The sequence below is a fragment of the Chaetomium globosum genome, genomic scaffold (assembly GCF_000143365.1).
Source record: "Chaetomium globosum CBS 148.51 scaffold_8 genomic scaffold, whole genome shotgun sequence".
NCBI lineage: Eukaryota > Fungi > Ascomycota > Sordariomycetes > Sordariales > Chaetomiaceae > Chaetomium > Chaetomium globosum.
In genome coordinates, this window is record NT_165983.1 from 727,630 (window position 1) to 750,574 (window position 22,945).

The 22,945-nt window shown below is 54.7% G+C and overlaps 9 protein-coding genes across 9 annotated transcripts; 6 read left to right on the top strand and 3 right to left on the bottom strand.

Annotated features, from left to right (window-relative positions):
• Window positions 1–367: 367 nt before the first annotated feature.
• Window positions 368–2,161, top strand: CHGG_10952 (uncharacterized protein; the record flags this gene model as incomplete). Its single annotated transcript, XM_001226218.1, has 4 exons — window positions 368–370; window positions 440–594; window positions 668–2,042; window positions 2,105–2,161. The coding sequence occupies 4 exons, from the start codon at window positions 368–370 to the stop codon at window positions 2,159–2,161; spliced, it is 1,590 nt and encodes a 529-aa protein (XP_001226219.1).
• A 1,195-nt stretch (window positions 2,162–3,356) lies between these two features.
• CHGG_10953 (uncharacterized protein) lies at window positions 3,357–4,421 on the top strand (the record flags this gene model as incomplete). Its single annotated transcript, XM_001226219.1, has 3 exons — window positions 3,357–3,367; window positions 3,805–4,275; window positions 4,415–4,421. The coding sequence occupies 3 exons, from the start codon at window positions 3,357–3,359 to the stop codon at window positions 4,419–4,421; spliced, it is 489 nt and encodes a 162-aa protein (XP_001226220.1).
• A 983-nt stretch (window positions 4,422–5,404) lies between these two features.
• Window positions 5,405–9,387, bottom strand: CHGG_10954 (uncharacterized protein; the record flags this gene model as incomplete). Its single annotated transcript, XM_001226220.1, has 5 exons — window positions 5,405–7,371; window positions 7,433–7,886; window positions 8,433–8,642; window positions 8,937–9,165; window positions 9,239–9,387. The coding sequence occupies 5 exons, from the start codon at window positions 9,385–9,387 to the stop codon at window positions 5,405–5,407; spliced, it is 3,009 nt and encodes a 1,002-aa protein (XP_001226221.1).
• Window positions 9,388–10,753: 1,366 nt separating this feature from the next.
• Window positions 10,754–11,845, top strand: CHGG_10955 (uncharacterized protein; the record flags this gene model as incomplete). The annotated part of the gene is made up of 4 exons (XM_001226221.1): window positions 10,754–10,809; window positions 10,890–11,150; window positions 11,296–11,439; window positions 11,620–11,845. 4 exons carry the CDS (start codon window positions 10,754–10,756, stop codon window positions 11,843–11,845), a joined length of 687 nt encoding a protein of 228 aa, XP_001226222.1.
• Window positions 11,846–13,716: 1,871 nt separating this feature from the next.
• CHGG_10956 (uncharacterized protein) lies at window positions 13,717–14,480 on the top strand (the record flags this gene model as incomplete). The annotated part of the gene is made up of 4 exons (XM_001226222.1): window positions 13,717–13,748; window positions 13,810–13,961; window positions 14,091–14,109; window positions 14,267–14,480. 4 exons carry the CDS (start codon window positions 13,717–13,719, stop codon window positions 14,478–14,480), a joined length of 417 nt encoding a protein of 138 aa, XP_001226223.1.
• A 645-nt stretch (window positions 14,481–15,125) lies between these two features.
• Window positions 15,126–16,930, bottom strand: CHGG_10957 (uncharacterized protein; the record flags this gene model as incomplete). Its single annotated transcript, XM_001226223.1, has 3 exons — window positions 15,126–15,551; window positions 15,710–15,758; window positions 15,957–16,930. 3 exons carry the CDS (start codon window positions 16,928–16,930, stop codon window positions 15,126–15,128), a joined length of 1,449 nt encoding a protein of 482 aa, XP_001226224.1.
• An 804-nt stretch (window positions 16,931–17,734) lies between these two features.
• CHGG_10958 (uncharacterized protein) lies at window positions 17,735–18,732 on the top strand (the record flags this gene model as incomplete). The annotated part of the gene is made up of 3 exons (XM_001226224.1): window positions 17,735–17,750; window positions 17,809–17,826; window positions 18,011–18,732. 3 exons carry the CDS (start codon window positions 17,735–17,737, stop codon window positions 18,730–18,732), a joined length of 756 nt encoding a protein of 251 aa, XP_001226225.1.
• Window positions 18,733–19,770: 1,038 nt separating this feature from the next.
• Window positions 19,771–20,733, top strand: CHGG_10959 (uncharacterized protein; the record flags this gene model as incomplete). Its single annotated transcript, XM_001226225.1, has 1 exon — window positions 19,771–20,733. One exon carries the CDS (start codon window positions 19,771–19,773, stop codon window positions 20,731–20,733), a length of 963 nt encoding a protein of 320 aa, XP_001226226.1.
• Window positions 20,734–20,996: 263 nt separating this feature from the next.
• Window positions 20,997–22,242, bottom strand: CHGG_10960 (uncharacterized protein; the record flags this gene model as incomplete). The annotated part of the gene is made up of 5 exons (XM_001226226.1): window positions 20,997–21,344; window positions 21,429–21,649; window positions 21,701–21,768; window positions 21,954–21,989; window positions 22,064–22,242. The coding sequence occupies 5 exons, from the start codon at window positions 22,240–22,242 to the stop codon at window positions 20,997–20,999; spliced, it is 852 nt and encodes a 283-aa protein (XP_001226227.1).
• Window positions 22,243–22,945: the final 703 nt, after the last annotated feature.

Consider the following 22,945-nt stretch of genomic DNA (forward strand, 5'->3'; position numbering starts at 1 on the left):
TACCACGATTATTTGGAATGCTTTGAAATGCAGAGCAGCCTTTGCAAAGACTCAAATATGACAACAGGGTACGAGTTTAGTCAAGAGTTTCTACACTATTTGAGAATTAAACTGCTTTGTCTTATTCTGTGTAAAGTGTGAGCCTGACATTTTCGTTTCAGGTGGCGGCCAACTGTAGAAAGGCGGTGAGAAGCTCTTCGAAATTTTGCCATTGCTTGGGCAAAAAGTCCAGCAGCTTCGGTTGCCCTGCAGCAGCGCCTGCCTGGTCCTGAGCTGCCCCTCCTCCCCGCCATCTCGGACCGTTACTTTAGCGGACCTCATCCCAAAGACTTTCTGTTTTTCCAGATACCCCGACACTGTCTTCGTCATGGTGTGTTTGTCCATATTCCTTATATTGATATTTTTTTATCTTCAGAGCCATTGCTAACAAAAACGGCAGTCTTCGTTCAGCCCCACCCAGATCTTCGAGGAGGGCACGACACAGGAAAAGGGAGAGAATGCCCGCCTCGCGGCCTTCGTCGGTGCTATCGCCGTTGGTGACCTGGTGAAGAGCACACTCGGGCCGAAGGGCATGGACAAGATCTTGCAGTCGGCGTACGTTATCCGAGTCGGACTGGTGCTTGATGATGGTTGTGATGATGGTTGTGGGGCTGACAAGGGGCGGCAGGTCAACCGGCGAGATCATGGTCACCAACGATGGTGCGACAATCCTTAAGGCTATCGCTCTCGACAACGCGGCAGCGAAGGTGCTCGTCAACATCTCCAAGGTTCAAGACGACGAAGTTGGTGATGGGACCACATCTGTGACGGTTCTCGCAGCAGAACTCCTGCGCGAGGCCGAGCAGCTGGTTGCCAAGAAGATTCACCCCCAGACCATTATCGAAGGTTACCGGATAGCCAGCAAAGCAGCATTGACGGCACTGGAAGCGTCGGCGGTGGACTATAGCAAGAACCCGGATGCTTTCAAGAAGGACCTCCAAGCGATCGCCCGGACCACCCTCAGCTCCAAGGTGCTCGCCCAGGACCGTGACCACTTCTCCCGGCTAGCCGTCGATGCCGTACTGCGGCTGAAGGGCTCGTCAGATCTCAGCAACATCCAGATCATCAAGAAGGCCGGCGGCAAGCTCAGCGAGTCATACCTCGACGAGGGTTTCATCCTGGACAAGAAGATTGGCGTTAACCAACCGAAGCGGCTCGAGAAGGCCAAAATCCTTGTCGCCAACACATCCATGGACACGGATAAGGTGAAGATTTTTGGCGCCCAGCTCAAAGTCAGCTCGACCAACAAGCTGGCGGAGCTCGAGCGGGCCGAGCGTGAGAAGATGAAGGCCAAGGTGGAGAAGATCAAGGCGCACGGCATCAACTGCTTCATTAACCGGCAGCTGATCTACAACTGGCCCGAGCAGCTCTTTACCGACGCTGGCATCATGTCGATCGAGCACGCCGACTTCGACGGCATCGAGCGCCTCGCCCTCGTCACGGGCGGCGAGATTGCCTCCACCTTCGACCACCCGGAGCAGGTCAAGCTTGGCCAGTGCGACCTAATCGAGGAAGTCATGATTGGCGAGGACACGCTGATCAAGTTTTCGGGCGTGGCCGCGGGCCAGGCGTGCACCATTGTGCTTCGCGGCGCGACCGACCAGCTGCTCGACGAGGCCGAGCGCAGCTTGCACGACGCGCTGGCCGTGTTGTCGCAGACAGTCGTGGAGCCGCGCACCACGCTCGGCGGCGGCTGTGCCGAGATGCTCATGGCCAAGGCCGTCGAGGGCGCGGCCACGCGCGTCGAGGGCAAGAAGCAGACGGCCGTCTCCGCCTTTGCCAATGCCCTGCGCCAGCTTCCCACCATCCTGGCCGACAACGCGGGTCTCGACTCGGGCGATCTCGTCGCCCGCCTGCGCAAGGCCATCTACGACGGCCTGAGCACCTACGGCCTCGACCTGATGAGCCCCGGCGGCGGCATTGCCGACATGCGCGAGCTCGGCGTCATCGAGAGCTACAAGCTCAAGCGCGCGGTGGTCAACTCGGCCAGCGAGGCTGCAGAGGTAAGTTATTCTTTTTCCGGAGGGCCGGTCGTTGGAGGGTGTGTGTACTAACTCGGCTGCAGCTCCTTTTGCGTGTGGATGACATAATAAGGGCGGCGCCCAGGCGGCGGGAGAGGTGAGCGGGGAGTTTCTGCCGCGGCGAGGGTGTTGCACTGTAGAGTACCATAGACGGGCCGAATACAATGCTGAAGTCATCGCGTGGGGTATTTGGCGTGACTGTTTTGGGGTGTTGTGTTCTGAAAAGGCTTTGGGATATCAGGGCGCGGTAATTTTCATTAATTATCCTTTGCACCCCGATCTCATAATGAACATGGCCACCCTCCAACCACGGAACGAATGAGGCGCGTTCCGCTCACCCCTTGCAACCGCCCACTCAGCTGTTGTTGTCTGGTTTCAGCCCGTTGCACAAAATCCGGAACCTTACAACAAACAACATCCTATATCACATCTGCCAGGCAAAGCCAAAGTCGAGTCATATGACTCATATCCTACCGGACATCTTGAGGTTCCGCGCTCTGACAATGTCAGCCCGGCGAGGACTTCGTGTGACGTCAGCGTCTACTTTACTTTCTTCCGTCAAGTAGCCACCTGTCGGCGATGGCTTGCTTTATGTCTGTGCCGATGTGGCTCGTGGATTGCTTGGTCTGGTGCTGGTTGGACAGGTATGTAGGTAAGGTGGGCGGTGTGACCAGGGGAGGTCTGGAGACGCTACTTTATGGGTGCATGTGTATATGTTCGTCCTCGGATATCCTGGCACGACACTGATCCTCTCCGATCTTTACATGGTAGTTCAACGGCCCTAGGTAATCAAGTGAAACATTTGGTCTCTTTCGCTTAGTTATCGAAGACCGAAAAATAGTATCACCAGGATCGACTTTCTCACGTTTCCAAGCATTCGTTGAACGAAACCCCTCGAGGTTGCCACACCAGCCTTGGGCAGTGTCCAGGGGGAAGCGGGGGAGCTACAGGCCGTCTTACAGGCGAGACAGATAAACAACGAGCGCCACAGTTCCGGAACCAGCGGACCGAGACGTTCGCCGAAGCCCAATACGGCGCTGGGCCGTTGCAATCGGAACGTACCGAGGTAGGAAGTTGGGTTGTGATACTTTATCCTAAATAGCCTGGCCATGGCACGCCTGCTCTTGGTGAACGTGTTATGTCCTGTCACTCTCGTTCCACTTGTGAAATTCAGAACTGTTCTGCAGAATAACAGTTTGCTCAGCATTCGTTCATGAGATTTGGTATGTAATATCTATGCTTGGACGAGTACATCGAGGTCCTGATAAAGTCGAATGGCGCGGTATATGACCCTGCATGGTATTAGGGTGGGATATATTGTCTCTCCCCCAAACTGGGTTACATTAGACGAGTCGTGCCGACCTGGGTTGCAATGACTGATGGGGATCGACGGTTGTGGGCGGTTCGGTATACCTTAATTTATTTATAACACAAGGCTCTCCAGGAGGTAGGGAAACTACTGGGCTTAAACCTGACGGTGAAGTAGGGCTTTCTACCTTTATGATTCTCCCCAGATCCGGCTTGGACAATAGGCAGTCGTGTACACCCGAAGGCCTTGGTCAGTCCCTGAAATGGCTCCCTTTATACGCTCCACAGTTATCGCCTTGCTCTCCTCTGCCGTTGCCGGCCATGGCGGCATTTGGAACTACTCAATCGCAGGGGATTGGCGTCCCGGGTACATAATACACACTGGAACCCAAACCGGCCACTTCGACAAGAACCTCAGCTAACAGCTCTCCCCCAGTTTCTTCCCCTACTACCCCGCCGAAGGTCAGCACTCCATCCAGCGGCACTGGATCGACTTCAGCCCCATCGTCGACACCACCTCACCTGCCCTCGTATGCAACAACCCCGGCGACTACGCCGAAGAATACGCGACTATCGACGCCGGCGCCGAAATCCAAGCCTACTACCCGGGCTGGCCGCATGACATCGGAGCCGTCGTTGTGTGGATGGCCTACTGCGGGCCAGACGCGGGCGCGTGCTCGTCCTTCAACGGCACGGGCCGGCACTGGTTCAAGATTGATGAGGCGGGCCTGCTGTCGGGCGGCATGCGCGAGGGCCTGTGGGCGCAGGGAAAGCTGATGGCGAACAATAACACGTGGGCCGTGACTGTGCCCGAGACGCTCAGGGGTGGGGCGTATCTGATGAGGCATGAGTTGGTCGCGCTGCATGTTCCGTTCAAGCCGGAGTTTTACCCCGAGTGTGCGCATTTGTATGTGGTCGGGTCTGGGGATGAGGTTCCCGGGGAGGAGTATCTTGCGTCTATCCCTGGGGTTTGGGAAGATGATGGTAAGGAACTGCTTGTCCACGCTGGGGTGGGTGGCAAACACCCTTGCTGATCCGAGGTCTAGAGCCTGACCTACATCTTAATATCTACGAGGAACCGACATGGAGTAGAACGGAATGGACGATCCCTGGGCCGGCGGTTTGGAGAGGATCTGCGGAATAGTTGAGCTATGTCGTGAGACGGGTAGGGCACCTACTTTCTGCTGCATGGTCGAATGGGTCAATGCCCCGTCGTCGCACCAAAACATCTATTTGTGATATATGTGGCTATTGTAAGGGAGAGGAGGAGGGAGGATTCCGAGGCACAAATTTCAAAGGTAAGGCAAACAACTAGGTTAAGAAGAGGCGACTATATTCGATTTAATTATATATAGTACCATCGTGCCTGTCATGACAAGTCCGGATCACTGGCTCCATCGCCTTCCGCATAACGATTAAGTAGGCTCCCAACTTTCAAGCAAGCAGGGCTAGGCGGCCTACACTTCTAATAGTATTGACAATGTTTTTTGAAAGCTTCTAAAAATACAGAGGGCATTCCCAAATGCGAAGACTGAGTGCGGAGGGGACAAGGTAACGTTTAAAGTCTTTAGTTCTTCTGTTTCTGCGCTGCACCTTGCGATTATATAGCCAGACGCAGGGGCAGTCTCTATTAGGAGGTCAGACTACGGAATCAAGTCTTTCCAGTGGCACACATATTCCACGAACATGAGAGGGAAAGGGGCACGAGAGCTCAAGCCTACGCCTTAACAGAGCGCGGCACTGGCTGGTGTCCACACCAGATGTTCGTCGAGCTTGTATTACCTCCCTGTATCTGACAGGTGTTGGACTTGGAAGTTGGTGTTTCGACAGTTGGTTTGGCAGTTCGCAGTCCAATTCTGGAGTCACTTCTTCCATATCTTCCTCTTTTCCAGTATAAGAAAGAAGTGCAAAGAAGTCTCACGCCGTGTGATAAGCTAACTGCCAAAACTCTCAAGTAATAACATGCTCACTCAATAGCCAACCTCAGTTTAATCGCACAGGGCCAATAAGAAACCATCCACTTTATGAAAAGAAGTTCAGCTAGAGAGACTAGCCAGGGCATGTTCAAGCCTTTCATGCTGGTCGCTGCCATCACCAAAGACCTGTCGAACACCCGGAAGAGCTATCTTATATAACTCCCCCGCTCGTACCACTTGTCCTAACGCGGCGTTAACGTCCCCCAGGTCGGTGACAGTATGCAAGAAAGGGACAAAGGTAACAGCGTCTTCACCCTGCGACTTCTGATAGCCTTCCACCACCCGCTCATACATCACTTCGGCCTCCTTAAATCGCCCTTGGTCCTTATATATGGAGCCGAGATTGGTGACTACTTCGAGCGCCGCTATATCCTCTGGTCCCCACACCTTCTCATAGCCTTCTAGCGCCCGTTTGATCATCGCCTCCGCTTCAGGTCGCCCTTGCTCTGAATAGAAGATTCCAAGGTTGTTAACGACGGCGAGCGTTGATATATGCCCCGGCCCGTACAGCTTCTCCTTGCCTTCCAGTACACGCTTATATATTACCTCTGCCTCTTCGTATCGCTTTTGCTTTGCATAGAGGTCGCCGAGCCTACCGAAGGTTATGAGTGTCGATGGGTGGTCTGGTCCCAACACCTTTTTGTAGCCTTCTAGCGCCCGGTCGTACAGTGCTTCTGCCTCTGTATATCGCTGTTGGTATATATAGACGTGGCCGAGATTGCTGACTGTGGAGAGGGTCCATTCGCGCTCGGGTCCCCACACCTCTTCGTTGCGTTCCAGTGCCCGCTTTAACAATGCCTCTGCCTCCTTATATCGCCCTTGCTCCGCATAGAGGTTTCCGAGATTGTGAATTACTCTAGCTATCGAGATATGCTCCGGTCCCTGCACTTTCCCGTAGCCTTCAAGCGCCCGCTGGTACATCGCCTCTGCCTCCCGATATCGCCGTTGCTCTACATAGAGAGCGGCGAGATTGTTGACTGTGTCGAGCGTTGATATGTGCTCGGGCCCGCACACCTTCTCCTTGCTTTCGAGTGCCTGTTCGTACATTGCCTCTGTTTCATTGTATCGACCTTGGTGGCTATAAATGTTTCCGAGACTGTTAACTGTGTGGAGCGTTGACACGTGTTCTGGTCCCCACGCAATCTCCTCACATTGTAGTACCTGTTCGTGCATCGCCTCTGCTTCCTTATATTGACCTTGATCGTGGTATAGGAGGCCGAGATTGTAGATTGTAGAGAGCGTCGACGTGTGCTCTGGTCCCCACGCCTTCTCCTTGTCTTCCAGCGCCCGCTCGTACATTTCTTCCGCATCCTTGTATCGTCCTTGATCTGAATAAAGGTCCCCTAGGGCTCCTGATACCCAGGCGCTGTTCCCATCGTTATCAGTCTCGCTTAACAATTGCCGGCATCGATCACCGTGGAGCAAAAGCCTGCGTTGAATCAACCAGTACTCCGGAATGTTCTGTTCTGGCACATGCAGACTTGTACACTTCAATGCCAGCACTGCCAATACTTGCTCGTTGGGACCATTCAGGACGTGTATCATCCATGAGTGCACACAAGCGTGTACGCTATAGCCGCCAGACTCTGATCCGTTTTGCGCCGTTATGGAATGTGCTTCCACGAGCCCGTGACTGCAGAGCACCCGCATGTTTTGGTCAAATATGAGCCGGGTCGCCGTGAGATCTTGGAGCCACTTCGGCCCATCCTCTGTACCTCCTCGCCGTAGCAACTCATACCACAGGTCTCCGTTGCCGAAAAATGCCCACAATCGCAACAGCATCGTGGCGGATTCGCTCTGGCGGCGGATGCTCGCAAAGGAGATGTTCCAGGTCGAGTACATCGCACGATTCTCATACGTGAGGAGTTGCGGACTCAGCTTCTGCAGCTGGCCCCACGCACTCTCGTAGTCTTGCAAATATTGTTCCCACGACGTCGAGACCTGCGTGAGGTATGTGCCAGCCGTGGATAAGGCAAGCGGCAGACCGCCAAGTTTGCGGGCAAGGGTCACGGCGGCAGCGTCTGTTACTAGCAGAACTTGTCAGGAGCGTGCGTATTGAATGAGGGCAAGGAATAACTAGCCACGTACCGTCTTGGACTCCAGTGCGACCCGACGTCGACTCTAGAATGCGAAGGCTGTCTTCTGTCTTTCGCAATTTTTCCAATCGCAGAAGCTCCCCGATTTGAACTGTCGATGATCGCGTCGTCAAGATGACCGCTCCATGGTCTGTATCCGGGAGGTACGGACGAATATCGTAGCCCTCTGGCGCTGGTTGATCCGCCTCGCCATGCTGACCCGAGTTGCTACTGTTTTCAGCCGGCGCTTCGTCGCCTCCCATCTTGGGGTGGTCATAGTTGTCGTATATCAACAGCCATCGTTCATTCGTTGGTTCGTCCAGCCACCTCCTAACAGCCAGCGATGCATCGCCATCTTTGTCCGACACTGCGGTCTGCATGTAGCTCAAACCTGGGTGCTCCTGCAGAATTCTTACCGCTACATGCCGGAAGCTCTGGTTCAGCGATGTTTTATCCCTTGCGTTTAGCTAGATCGATGTAGAATAGTCATTCCTGTGCCGCTTCATGTATGCGATAGCGAGCTGCGTCTTGCCCATGCCCCCCAGGCCGTGTACAACAACAGTGCAGCGTCCTGGCTGTTCGCAGAACTTTTGGTGTATCCATGCAAGCTCCTCTTCTCTGGCGACAAAGTGACTTGTTGCGGTGGTTCCCGACAGACTTAGTGATAAGGCGAAGCGGTTGATTTTGCCTCGTACTGTTCGTAAACAACGTTGATTCCCACTGACGGCAGACATGACTACCTAGGCTTGCCTACCATCATCTGCCCTTGCTTTCCCTTCCCAACGTTGTTGTACAGTATCTGTGGCATCTGTGACCATGTTCCGCAGGTGCTCCGACACCGTCATGTATCCAACGTCACCTTTCGATGAATAGCGGACCATGGAGACATGATCTGCGTGAATAGCGATCGGCTCCGCGTCTGCGTGCCCTACTACGACGGCCGACGCCCTTGGGACCACCTAATGCCGCTTAGCACCACATTCTTCCCCTTGGCGGTGGACGAAATCACGGACCACAATTCTGCGCCCCAGAACGGTCGGGGTTTCATACTCTTTAAAGGCATACTTTGTCACAAAATCGTTGATGATGGATGCGTATTGTCCCAGCTGCTGCTGCAACCACTCCGAGTCTCGCGCGAGATGTTTCAGTAGCCGGTCGTTGGCTGCCACGAAGAGAGACGCTACATTGGCGAGAACGCGCCCTAGCTGGACGCCGTTGCCGCCCTGATGGGGAGTTCCCATGAATCAAATGCCATAAGTTGATACTTTGATTGATCGGTGATCGGCTAAGGCACCCTGTCGAGCGGCGTCGGAGTGAATAAGAGCCTACGGGTAGTGTTCAATGCCACTTGTGAACGAGGGTCTCCTGTGTCAAATCAAGCGGATTGACCTACACTCTTCAAAACAAGCCCTCCCAGGCTGTGGGCAATAAAGATGATCGGTCGGTCGATGGACTAGGGGGCCATCTTAGTCTTCATTTTGGGCTCTTAGCGCACATAAATGGCAACGGGTACACACATTTGTCAATTTTCGCTTCCTACACAGGTCGGACACCAGGGTTCTCGCATGGTCGTAGAGAGACTGCCAGCTCACTCGGTCGGCGGCATGGGTGTTCGCGTTGTAGCCCCAGCAGAGAATGCGCGCGTGTGGGAGGTCTTCGGGGAGGAGGTCTCGGAGCCAGTGGACGCCGTTTTCCGCCGTCCATGTTCTCTCTCGGTGGCCGTTGAGCCCATGCAGTGCGACGATGCTACTGTTGTAAGCAAGCTACGAAGGAGCGGGGACATAGATAACGGTACGAAGCACTTCGTACATGTACATACTCGACGATCGGATCCTGCCCCTCAGAGACAACCTCGAGGCCTTGCGGGTGCTCCACCGCCACACCCTGGCTCGTTCTGCCGGTGCGGGGCGGCTCCCGGGATAATACCTGCTTCGTCCGATCGACCAAGCGGGAGAATCTCGAAGCCATGCTATTGTTGTCGTTGTATCGAAGCCCGAGGCTCCATGTTTGAACGTATCGCTGCCTGTCGGACGGGTATCTCGTCCGCGAGGAGAAGGCTCCAGATTGTCGATTTCCTGTGGCGGCGGCTGAGCTGGCGTTTCGGCGCGGTCATCCTCGGAGCGGCTGAACTTGATCCCGCGTCGAGTGCAAGAGGTTCGACTAAATGCCAAGTCGGCCAACGTTTGCGCCAGCCTCTTCATCATTGATAGATACGAATAACATAACAAGGAGCTTTAGCGCTGGGCGCTAACGACCCTCAGTGGTGGTTTCGACAATATCTGGCGAAGATTAATCAGGGTTTAGTTCAGGCATATAAGAAAATGTATGGGCCGTCGCCTGGACCGCTGGACGCCGTCGACGACGATTTTCTTCTTGCCCTAGGTTGGGCCATGCAGAACTGACATTCACACCCGAAGTGCCCATGCCCTCAACCGAGTCCTGTCCCCTCATCGTCAACAAGTTCTTGAGGCGTAGGTGGAAGATGTTACCGTCAACTCGCTGACAAAAGAACAACTTGTACGATCATGTCTAGGTTGCTCCACCCGAATTATCCGTAAAACTCTAACTATGAAGCAGAAACAATTTAGTGTGGAGGCACGCCCAGCAGGATCCGGAGACGGTCGGACCTTGTTCCTCGGTGTGTAACAAGAGTGAATGAACTGGAATGAGAAAACAAAAGAATAAAATAAAAAATACCAGATTAGCAGTGTAGTGCAGAGTTGCTGGTTCCCCCAGAAGTCGGAGCTGAACCCCCTGGCGGGCGGTGTGTGGGTGGCAGCTGCCCCTTCCATCTCGTGTCCAGGGGAGGGAGGTAAGGAAGGGTGCGTACCTTACTTAAGGTTGCATAACACACAAACACGGTTGAATTTTGGCACTCGAATCTTATTTTTGAGTTTTCCCTTGTTTCGACACTGGGAAACTGTTCCAACAACTTATACAGTTTGGGGCGTTGGGATAGGTTAATCTTTGGGCTGGTGAATATGTTCGTGGCGCTGGCTCCACGAGTCACCGATCTGCGACGATGGGAGATCAATAGCAAGCAGGTTTACCATATGAACATGTCATTAAGTATTTTGCTTAGACTGGAAATACTCTGGTTACTTGGCATTTGGGCACTCATAAAACTCCAACCCAGACCATCCATGCTCGCAACCTCCAAGTCAACCAACCATCTTTGTCTTCGCTCTTCTTTTTCTAAACAAACAACAAAAGGCGAGATTATTCAGTCCTTCTACTTTCTCTCTTTTCTCTCTCTCTCCTCTCTTTTTTTGTTTTCTCTCCGTCATCTTCTTTCCCTTCGTTGCGAAGAGAAAAAAAAGAAAGTCTGATAAAAATGCCGGCCCCTCGCATGTTGCTCTTTGACTTTTTCCCGCGAGCTGGTTTTATTTGGTAGGTTAAGCTCGCGTCCTATCACAAACTTAGCCTATTTGCAAAAAAGGAAAGTGGCTAACATTAGGTACACATACCAGGCGGCGGTGGCAGGGCTCGCCGCGCATCCTCCGTTCAAGTAGCCGGGACATAGTGGTCCAGCGTGCCCTCACCGTGACAAGCGGCGGCGGGGTTGGACTGCGGAGGCGGGATGCCCAGAGATTAATGGTCGGTGCGATAAACCTCGTGGCCGAAAAGATAAACGGCGAGTCCGGCATCCGCCCCGACGAGGGTATCATCGAGTACCTCGAACGGTCGGCCGACTTCTCTGAGCTGTCCAAGGCCACCGGGCCGGAAGTGTGGTGAGTACCCCTTCGGAGATGGGCTCGTCCTCACAGTTTCACGAGCTGGCCTTGCTCTTTTTCACCGCTACGGGGAATCCTGCTCTACTGCGAATCCGATCACGCCGTTCCATACCCATCGCTAACGCTTCCCCCCCAAACCTAGGACCGAGCTCATCTTCCAAATGGCCGACGCTCGCAGCAAGTACAAGCGCCAAACCCCCCAGGTGCGGCAGGACAGCGACAGGAACCAGCTGACGACTCTCGCTCTCGCCATCGACGGCCTGCTCGCCGCCGCCGGGGACCGTTGGTACGTGCCTACCCTACCCCCGTGCTCAACTCGCAACGAAGCAGTTCTAGACCCATACCATGCTCAAAGGCTCAAGCTCTTTCCCACAACTTAACCAACCCACTACTCTACCCTAAGTTCCTCACTCCGCACCCTATATTGGCTAACACGCGCGCCCCGGGCCCCGCGCCACTTACCTAGGGACTGGTTGGCGCTGGAGCTCTACGCTTACCCTCACCTGATGGGAGAGGCGGCGGACTACGAGATTGATGAGGATTCGTCGGAAGAGGAGGGCGACCACGACAAGAAGGAAAAGGACCCCGAGGGTAAGGACAAGGCCAAGGACAAGGGCAAGGGCAAGGGCAAGGGCAAGGAACCCCCCGCCCGGAAGATGGAGGCGGCTCGTCCTGTTCGACGCCGATTGTGAGGCCAAGATAAGCGATGTTGGTGCCAGAGATTGGTTTGGTGGGGGCTGGTTCGTTGTTGGGCGGATGACGCGGCAGGCAGAGGGCTGACGCTGGCGGGTGGTTTGCTTGCGGTCTTTGTTTCTTCTGCCCTTTCCTTGTTTTTTTGTTGGTACGTCTAGACTCCTGTGTATACGGGTTCAAGCGCCAAGGGGTTTTCTTGCGCCGTTGGTGGCCGGCCCGGGAGTCCCAGCTGGGGTGGGCGTAGATGGGTGATTGGGCTCATCTTTCAGACATTCAGCGGAAGGGGATAGGCCGCGGGGTTGCTAAGGGTTGCTACGTAACACCGCTATGGGCTCATGGCCACTTCCGGACTTGCATAGCCCTACCTTGTGCAGATCGCCCATGTCAAAAGCTCGCGATGCTACCGCTCTTTGATTTCCTCGGGAGCCATCGGTTGGCTGAGTGCCCGAGGTCGGCCGGCAAAACCATCGGTCCCGAGGTTGTCTGAGTCTCTTTGACCACTCATCGTCGTCTCGACGGTCCCGAGCTGCAGCAGGATAAAAGTGGGAAACCGGGAGGAACAGGGCTTAAAAGGAGGTACTTGATATGGGCGGTAAGCCATTGACGGTAGAAGGTACCTGCTTTAATCATCTTATGCCCGTCGCGAGAGCTGGTAGTTGGTACAATTTAGTACCTAGGTGGTACTTATTCTCATAATGCAGCAACATATCCTTCTTAGGCTACCATACTTGACTGGCGGGTGTGTTCCTCGCCGCACGATTACATCAAGCTGGTCAGGATCGTATACGTGGTCCTCTGTCGGACTTTGAATCTGGCTCAACTTGCATTGCTAGACCATCGAAAAAGAAGCAACTATATGGTGTGCACACACAGTACCTACCACCTGACTGGGCGGTGGATGTGATGTGGTGAGGATCATGCCGGGCGAGTTGGCGCCTCCGATAGGCCTCCAATGAGTCGAGGCCCTCGTACACGTCAATCCGCCGTAGCCGCGTCTGAAATGCCTCCATGCACGATGTCGTCCACATACTCAGCTAAGATGTGGTCCCCACCAGCCGAGCTCAGCTCTCCTCAAGAACCCCGCTAAACCTAATCATAGTATCTAGCCAGCAACGAAAGCTGAAGTCAGATCGTCAAAATCGACAATCAAGGAGGGGGAAGACGGGGTCGATGTGGCGAACCTACTTCAGGACCCTGTCCTGTTAGGGTTCAGCTTCGGTGGAAGGTAATCTCTCAAGGGTGCTTAGGTTCGGTGCAGCCAAAGGGTGCACAACAAGACTTGTCTCAACAGTAGGCTTTCGAGCTTGTAGCGAACTGTAGTTGTGATTGCTAACTGGAGAACTCCCAGAGCTCTCCAGTACGAGTGACTATATACTATCTAGTATCACCACTCTGTTGGTGATAATCGCCCATTATCACTGACAACCAGTGATAATCGTCCATTATCACTGACAACTAGTGATAATCTAGTTCTTATTGGTCCTTAAGCGATTGGCTGCCGGCGTCCTGCGCTGTCGGCTGTGGCCGCCCTGGCCGCCTCGGGGTCATTCCGTGACAGTCGAGTATGACATGACGAGCATCCCTCCGTTCATCGACGGCTGGCCGCAGGCATGGCGCCATGACAGAAACGGCTATAAAGATACACGGCATGGCTCTGGTGTCCTGTCCGCTGTCCCCAAGATCCACTATCCAAGGTCCATTTAAAACCATACCTGCATACCCATCCCACTCTCTATCACAGATTCACATCCATCATGTCAGGCGACGGAATTCCCATCGCCATTGTTGACACGGGGTTACGCGTTGAGGGGCTCTAACAACCCGAACCCCCTCCCCAGTAGTCTACGTCGCGCTACAAGCCCAGCACGCCATGTTCGAACTACCACCATACTACGCGGACAGGTTCGACGAGCTGCCGATTTGCAGGGGGGGGGAGCAACCAAAACCGCAACGAGAACGACAGGCTGGCGCCGCGCGCCATTGTCTTCTTCCCCGAGACCAGTGGCCAGGACGTCGATGAGGTCATGAGAAATATTCAGTCCGTGTCCGAGTCTATCAGAGTGCTACCGTTGAAGTTTACGGAGGAGGATTTACGGGCTTTTCAGGGTCCTCAACGTATGATGCTGATGGGGCTGGCGGAGTCGATACGGTGCAAGTTGGATGAACGTCTTAGTTACATGTAATCAAGGGGGTGCTGTAGAGTATACTAGGTCTGCTTAACGGTGTGTGACTTGGTTTACCTAGTGTGGGCCGGACGGGGCAAGTGAGTTGAGGGGTGGATAGGTAGATAATTATTGCATGTGTCTGCTTTACGTGTGCCTACCCATGTACGCGGGTTAAAATACAGGTAATTGTGGCAAGGCTAAAGCCTTGTAAGCCCTAGCAAGTGTAAAGCGAAACCACCATTTATCTACATGTAGGTACCGACCCATATCCATGATGTCCGACACCAAAGGAGGTCCTATCACCCTGGTCCACATCAGGCCTGGAATCAGCGCCGAACTCCAAATACTCCTCCGCCCCGACTTGGATGGTCCCCATCCCCGTCCTACTTCCCAGTTCCCACTCCTCACTCGATCTCATCACCACCGCCTAGGCGCCTGGGCTTCATCCACCACCCGACCTAAGAACTAACAACCCATACCCACTCTCCAGTCGTCTATGTTACGGCTAAAGCAGAGAACACTATACGCGAAATACCAAACTATGCTTGGGCAAGTTTGACGGCCCGCCGCCAAAGTGCCGCGTGGATAGTAAGTTCAGGTAGTACCAAGAACCGCAGGCTGCTAGACCAGCTGGCACCGCGCGCCGTTGTCCTTTTCCGCTTAATCAGCGACGAGGAAGTCAAACAAATTATGCGCGAGGTCCAGATCGAGCCTAACAGCCGGAACATAACGCTGGTGAGGCTTGAGGAGAGGGAATTGTACCAGCTTTCGGAATTAAATATTGAGGGGCTGGCGGACGTGGTGCGGATGAGACTGGGTAGGGAGATTCCTCCACCTTCAGTTCCTGATTAGGGTGTTTCTGCAGAGTACATATATATATTACATATACGTACGGCCCTTGCTTGACCGTGCGGTGCTTAAACAGCGTAGGCCGGAGAGGAGAAATGAGTTCAGGAGTCTACACGCGGGATATCTGCTTTATATGTACACGGATTATGATGCTCTAAAACCCGGAGCGTCGTTGATTGTGTCTCAACCCTCAAAGTCTTCCAAGAACTGAAAGTGACAATACGGCGCTGGTACGTGCCCCAGGACGTAGTCACAGGCCTAGCCCCTATGTCCCCAACCCGAGCTTCGCCCTCCGGTACGCCTCCTCACTGCTTATAAAGCAGTTGATGCTCTCTAGCGTAACGTCAAAGCCATCAAAAAAGCCATAATCCCACTCCGACTCCCCTGTATTCCGCAGCTCATACTCCGTGTCCCTAAGAAACCGCGGGGGTGGGCAAACCAACTGCCGCTCCCGCTCCCACGGCGACGGCGCCTCCATCCAATGCTCATACCCCTCACAAAGCGGCAACGACGCTACATTCAATCCCAGAGCTTCTGCCCGCTCCGTTAGATCGTTCCGATAGTACCGCCCCCCATCCCCCGCGGCCTTCGCCTCTGCCATCATCAGCTTATCGGGAAGCACAGCTGGCTCCATGTTCATAATTGCTTCATACACCTTCTGGTACCCGGCCGCAATGCACGCGCGCACGCACTGCAAACGCATAGTCGGCCTCGCGTAGGCCCGCTGCTGCAGCACATCCGCCGGCGAGTGCGTCGGGCGCCAGATCCAGTACGGCAGTTCGGCGTCGGGGACGGGGACAGCATCGTCATCACCACCACCACCTTCCTCATCACCGTCCTCCTCATTACCACCCTCCCCACCACCATCCTGCTCGCCATCACCCTCGCCATCCCCCCCCTACCATCAGCAGCGACCTCACCAGACGCCACTAACAACCGCCCCACTACACCATCCATAACCCTCCTCGCATGAATCCCCCGCCACAGCATAACCCGCTGCCTCCCCCCCAAACCAAGCTCCTCCAAAAAACCCCTGACTACCCGCCAAAAACGCCGCCATCGCACTACTCCCATACACCCCCCGCGTCAAACAAACCGCCTCAAACCGCACCCCCCTCGTCTGCTCCCTCGCTCCAAGCGGCAGCACCTCGCGCGTGCGCAGGCGCGCGTAGCGATCGACGTTGCCCGTCGCCGCGGCGTGCAGGGTGAGGAGGGTTTTGGAGAGGGTGGGGAGGTCGGGAGGGAAGCGGGGAGTAGAAGAGGGCCGCGGCGGCGGGGGTCAGGAGGGGGGGTTCGGTGGTGGGCGGGGGTGTTTCGGCGACGTTCCAGTCTTCGGTGAGGTTGGGGTAGTGCGGGTCCGGGTGGAAGGTGGGGGCGTAGCCGCGGCGGAGGGTGGGGAGGGTGGTGACCACGGCGGTGTCGCCGTCGAGGAAGGCTGGGGAGGGAGGGGGGGGTGTGCAGGTGGATGGTGAGGGTGGCGTCGTCCATGACGCGGTAGCGGACTGGCGCGGCCATGATGTGTTGGTAGATGTGTTGGGCGCCGGGGTTGGTGCGGTTTTCGCGGGCTTCTTCGGTGATGGAGACGTCGGGGAGGAGGTTGAGTTTGTAGTAGAGTTGGTCGTAGCCGGCGACGGCACACGCGCGGCCGATCTGGTAGCGCAGGTCGGGGTAGCTCATGGCGAGGTGCTCGTAGGTAGCCTCGGTGGCTAGATCGGGGTACCAGATGCAGTAGGGGTGGCGGTCCTCGTCCTCGATGGCCTCCGCGGGGGGGATCCTGTTACTCATGATCCGCCGCGCGTTGCGTGCGCGGCCAACAATCTCCTGGCCGGAGAACTTTTCCAGTTCGCCCACCTCGGCTGACTGGGCAAGCTCGACGTGAAGACGGATGCCGCTCACGAGGGCACAGCGAGCCACGTTGTTCCCGAGGTTCCAAGGCACCGCTTCCCCGCGCAGAGCAGCCCGGCAGGCGTCGTCGTCGTAATCGGTGCACGAAAGACGTTGCCGAACCGCGTCGGGGTTCGCGGCGGATGTGAACCGGACCGCCGGCCTTGCGGCGAGCCGGGTCAGCATGGCTGGGTGTTTGCATTAGGGAGATAGAATATACCAAAGAAATACAGCTTCATGGACGAACTTTTAAGTTCTTCTCTCGTCTGCTATGTAAATCACACACACGATCATGTCTATATTGGGAGCGGGTTGCGTACAAGAACAAAACTGTAAATCAACCACATGTCTGTACCGATTGTTCAAAGGGGGTGGGTGGTGAACAAAATGAGCCACGAATTACCTGGATTGCCAGACTCCGAGCCATACCTAAATCTGATCTTACATATAGCCCATAGCACTCCGTGGACAGTTTTTTAAGTTCGGTTTCTGTTCCGCATGTAACTTCACTCCTGATTCACCATCAGTAATGTGACAGGCTCATCTGCGTGTACCTAAGAAGTAGAATACCAGGCAAGCTCGGCGAGGTTCCATTTTACACCGAGATTTGCCCACAGTGGGCGTTGTTGTTATATATGCATGTATGAGATAGGGCGGAGTTGCCCGGGCACCTAATACTATCGTTCGAGATCTGGCAAGTTGATAGTTACCAGGTAGGTACGCAGGTACCTAGGTAAGGTAGGTACCTCTATCTACACTTCATCCTTTCACTGAGGCTTCAAGTTGCGAACGGTGGTTGGGTGTCATGTACCTATTTACATGCACCTGCGTAAGGGAATAATAATATCCCAACGGTGATTTTGCCCACTGGGTTTCAAACCGAGTTAAATTCCGTCCCATCTGTATAACCGTTCTTGCTTTGTTGAGCTTCTGGACAGTGCAAAAAAAGACCCCTCCCCGCCGGAGGGCCTTCAGTTCTTCCGAGACACCATGCAGCCTCCTACAGGTTGCACAAAAGAAGCCTGGCCAGTACCGGATAACCCCTCTATTGGGCTCGAGGGTAGGCATCGACCTGCTTACCAGTAAGTCGGTACCTAGGTACCCAACTTATCTTTCACAAAGAGTGAGAATCTGACATCGGTTCAGGTTCGATTCCGCCACCCTCCAACCGCATCTTTCAAAATAATCCCATCCGCCCATCACCATCAATCATGGACAATACTATTTCGAACCTCAACCAAGCTTCTTTCACCTCTTACCTCCCAGACCCCAAGCTCACCGCAACCAACGCGCCAATCCATCTCCAAGTTGGCGAACGCCGTTTTACCACCACCCGCTCCACCCTCACCGAAGAAAGCGACTTTTTCGCGGCGCTGCTCTCCGGGCGCTGGGACAACGCGCTCGCAGACGGCTCCCATTTCATTGACGCCGACCCCGCCCTGTTCGAGCACATCTTGGCCTACCTCCGCCGCGGCGTCTTCCCGCTCTTCTTCGACGCGGCAAAAGGCCACGACCACCACCGCTACCTCTCGCTCCTCGAAGAAGCGCGCTACTTTCGGATCCCCCGTCTCGAAGCCTGGCTCAGCGAGAAGCGTTACCTGAAGGCGGTGCAGGTCTCGGTTACGGCAAAGGAATACGACGAAAACAATCATGAGTGGATGGAAACGACGGGCTCCGCCGACACGACGCTGGAGTACCACCCGCACTGGACGGTCCAGAAAGTGCACCTCTGCCCTAGGGGGTTTAATAGCCACCGAGGAAATGCTGATCTCTGTCAGCGTTATCGCTGCCGGAACCTAGATGATGGAAAACCCCGCTTTGTTGAAGAGCCGTGCATGCGCGTGCTCGAGGTTAGGAGGGAGGTTGTTTTTAATCCGGATGTCTGCGTGGCGCGGGAAGAGGAGGAGCTTAACCGGACACAGGAGGCACTAGCGACTCAGGGCGAACGTGCATACAGCAACCAGTCCTCTCCCTTCGCCCTGTTTTGATCTTGAGCGGCTCTCTTTGCTCGTCTCCCTGGACCGGAAATAGACTTGCCTGGAAGGCCAGACGGGAGCGGTAGGCTATCGGGTGAGAGGATGGAGCGAGGTGTACATGGATGATCGAGCCGATTAGAGATCCCGAGCCGGCAATGTACGGTTAGGTTTTAGTCTTCAACTTAATTAGAGCCTGGCTACTTTTGTTGCCCTGCTCAAGTTGAGATGACTTGACTTCCCTCGAAGAGTAATTTGTCCGTGGGTTTTCGACTCGGCATGGGGCGATACGGAGGGTTGTGATGGACATGAGAGTTCAAGGTACAGCTTGTACCAGACCCACCAAGTCATGACCGACACCTACCTGCTAGGTATCCCTGGACGAGGTACATGTAGAGAGGTAACCTACGCTGGCTCAACATTAGGTAGACACCTTCCTTGCTCTGACGCAGTTCAAGTGCGGTTTCATGAACTGAGAATGGAAAAAAACAAAGCACTGGGTTGAGCATCTATGATACTCCCTGTGCTTGCCTAGGTACACTTACGTTTCTCGGTACCCAAGTCGTGCGGGCCAAGCCGCTCCGCATACTCCGCTTTAGACCCCCCTGGGCATTTGCCAATTATCCCGAGGCGCGCTTAACAACAATGTACCTTGATGAAACGAGAAGTGGAGCAGCTGCCACACGACCTCGTGTAGTAGTGTACTTCATATAAAGCAGGCTCCTTCTTCGTCCACAATTAGGGCCGACGCTAATGCCCAGACGGAGAAACTGAAACTCGGGCGAGCGATTCGACATGCTTCGGCGGAGGGAGACCACGCCGGCCAAGATTGAGTAAGGGGTCAATACGGACCGACCATTGGATGGTCCAGGATCTACATAAGACGACGTCACGTCACGTCACGACCACAGTCAACTCCAACATCAGCATCACAGGCGGCTCAGGCTCTGATCACTCCAAGGTGTCCACCCACCGCAGTTGAGTCCCTTCCCTGCGCCCCGATCACCCGCCAACGACATACCCCCAAACACCCACCACCAACCAACCCCCAACATGACCCTCCGACAACTCGCCCTCACCGGCATCCTCGCCATCGCCACCACTACCGCCAGCCTCCTCCACCCGCGCCAAAACATCAACCCGGGCCGCGTCACAGGCGACACCTTCATCCACGACCCGACCGTGCTCAAAACCCCCTCAGGCACCTACCTGGCCGCCTACACAGGCGACAACATCCAGCTCAAGACCTCCACCGACCGCACGCAATGGACCGACGCCGGCGCGGCCTTCCCCTCCGGCGCGCCCTGGACAACCCCCTACACCAACGGCGACCGCAACCTGTGGGCGCCCGACCTCTCCTTCCACAACAACCAGTACTACCTGTACTACTCGGCGTCCTCCTTCGGCTCTAGCCGCTCCGCCATCTTCCTGGCGACCTCGCCCACGGGGGCGGCCGGGTCGTGGACGGATAGGGGGTTGGTGATCGAGTCGACGGAGAGTAGTGGGTGGAATGCGATCGATCCGAATTTGGTGGTGGATGGGGAGGGGCGGTGGTGGTTGGCGCTGGGGTCGTTTTGGTCGGGGATTAAGATGGTGCAGTTGGATCCGAGTACGGGGAAGAGGGTGGATGCGGGGGAGCCGTTGGGGATTGCGGCAAGGCCGGATGCGGAGGGGGCGGTGGAGGCGCCGTTTGTTGTGCGCAGGGGGGATTGGTATTATTTGTGGGTGTCGTTTGATCGGTGTTGTCAGGGGGCGGCGAGCACGTATCGGATTATGGTGGGACGGTCGGCGTCGGTGACGGGGCCGTATGTGGATCGGGAGGGCAGGCAGATGATGCAGGGCGGGGGGACGCAGGTTATGTCGAGCCATGGGTCGGTGCATGGGCCGGGGCATAATGCGATTTTTGAGGATGCCGATGGGGATGTGTTGGTGTATCATTACTATAATGATGCGGGGACGGCGCAGATTGGCATTAATCTGGTTCGCTATGAGAATGGTTGGCCGGTTCTTTACTGAGATGGGGGTCAAAGAGGGGTGTCTGCTGGGCGAGTTGTTTCGAGAAAAGGGCCTACTTTACTCGTGCTGTAGCACACAGGAGAAATAGACGTTGGGGGCTTCGAGGGCTGCTTCAATGCTGTGTATTTCGCCATGCCAATCCGCATGCGTCTGTAATTCTTCGATTCTTGGTCTGGGTTCGTGGTTATGGTGTTTTCTAGTTCCCTCCCCACGCACCTTGTATACACTACCAGATGTGGCACTCCTTGTATCACCGCAACCCGTCAAGTTCGGAACCACGGGTGCTGCAGTGCCTCCGTGGCCGTGATCCGCCGCAAGGGGTTGAAGCATGTCATCCGGCTAACTAGATCCTTAAACTCTGGATCTACCGGATGCCACCTACCAAAGGGCGCTCTCTTTTTTTTCTTGCCATCGAATTCCACGAGGAGTTGGATACAACGCTGGACAAATGGGTCCTGTTCTCCTCCGTGGTACTCGATGAACCCACCAAACTCTTCAACGTCGTCGGTGAAATGCGAAATCTGGCGCTGGAGTATCATCTCCGACGCGTCATCAGCTGCATTTGCCTCATCTGAGAAGAAAGCCATCCTGTTGAGCCAGACATAAATAGCCTACGTCGAGGCGGAACTCAGCAGTGTCTCAGCAAAGAATACTAGGCACGTTAAGGACGAAAGGAAGTAGACTCGGAAACGTACCGTAATGCCAAATGAGAAGATATCGGACGGTGTATTCTGCACTCCCCTTGCCCACGCTTCGGGGCTCCTCCAAAACTGGTTCCCGGAGAGACGCTTTGTAAGGCCTGGGGAGCCCGGGGGCAGCACTACAGCATCCTCTAAGTCCGTGATCTGCACGTTCCTGAACCCTATGGTGCCATCGCTCTGCTGGAACGAGTCCATCATGATGGCTGGCTTGATATCTACCGAGTGTTAGCGGTCAAAGTTGATATAGCAATATATCGGCGACTAACCGGTGTGGCAGATGCCCTTGTCGTGGAGGTCGGCCAAGCCAGCGAGAGCATCCCTTAGGATGTCCTTTCTGACACAGGGGGCAATTTCTGTGGGCTCGACCAACTGTAAGTTCGCGTCGAGCAAAGGGTATACAAACATGTGATGGTCGGGGATGCTGTCGACCAGCGTCCGAACGTGTGCTGAGCCCTCGACGAGCTCGGTAGGTCTAGGATGTAGTCAAAGTCACCCGAGAGGATGTCCTTGAGTACGTACTGCTTGCCCTCAGAACTGAAGCACCACAGCGAGAATCTGGACCAGCCATATTACAATCAATGAGAGGGGGTAGGAACTGGGCAACAAGCCGCTCCTATTACGAAACGTACCTCGCTCGGTACAAACAATGCAGCCGCTTTCCCCGCGGCCGCTGGTAGATAACCTCGTCGATGACGTAGGATTTCCCAGAGGGGGATGTGATCTGGATTCCCTCAGCGAAAGGTTGTGGAGTACTTGTAGTCGCTGTTAAAGGAGTCGCTGTTGAAGGAGGAGTTGCTGCCGAAGACATGCTGAAAAGGCTGAATTGATTCCTGCCAACAGCGGATGGGATTCGAGTTTGTCTACATGTAACTTGTCTTGGAGGGCAAGAAAAACAACGTGACTGGAGACGACAATTGCTCCAGAAGAAGGAGAGAGAAGGGATATTATAAACCGTAGGGCTTGTTCGGAGACGCGTAGACTGTCCTACTACAGGGGATGCCACGGTGAAAGTTGCCCGAGGCACGATTCCACATTGTTGGTGGGATGAAGCAGCGACGCGTAAGTTGCACCTGATAAGTACACCTTAAGTGGTGCAAAAGCCTTATTGTCAAGTGGAGCTGTACTGTACTAATTCGCCACCTATTTCGTTTTCTCCTTTCCAGCTCACCACCCTCCCCCTTTTCCAAAAAACAACCCATCGAAAAAAAAAAAGAATAAAGAGAAAAACAAGAAAGTGATGCTTTTTGCACTTCTTTTGCCTCGGGAGAGACTCTGCAACTGAAACGAAATCGAGATTGTCCTCCAAAATACCTTGCATTAATAAGAAACTAAAAAAAAAACGGGGAAAAAAAGGGGGGGGGGGAAATAAAGGAAAAATAGAAGAAAAAAGTTGAGGGAATAACAACACCTATCACGACTCCGCGTATCCCGCCATAAGCGCCCACACCGAACCCACCTTGTCCTGGGATTTCTCTCCTGTCAAAAGCTCAAGGCACCGTAGCTATCAAATC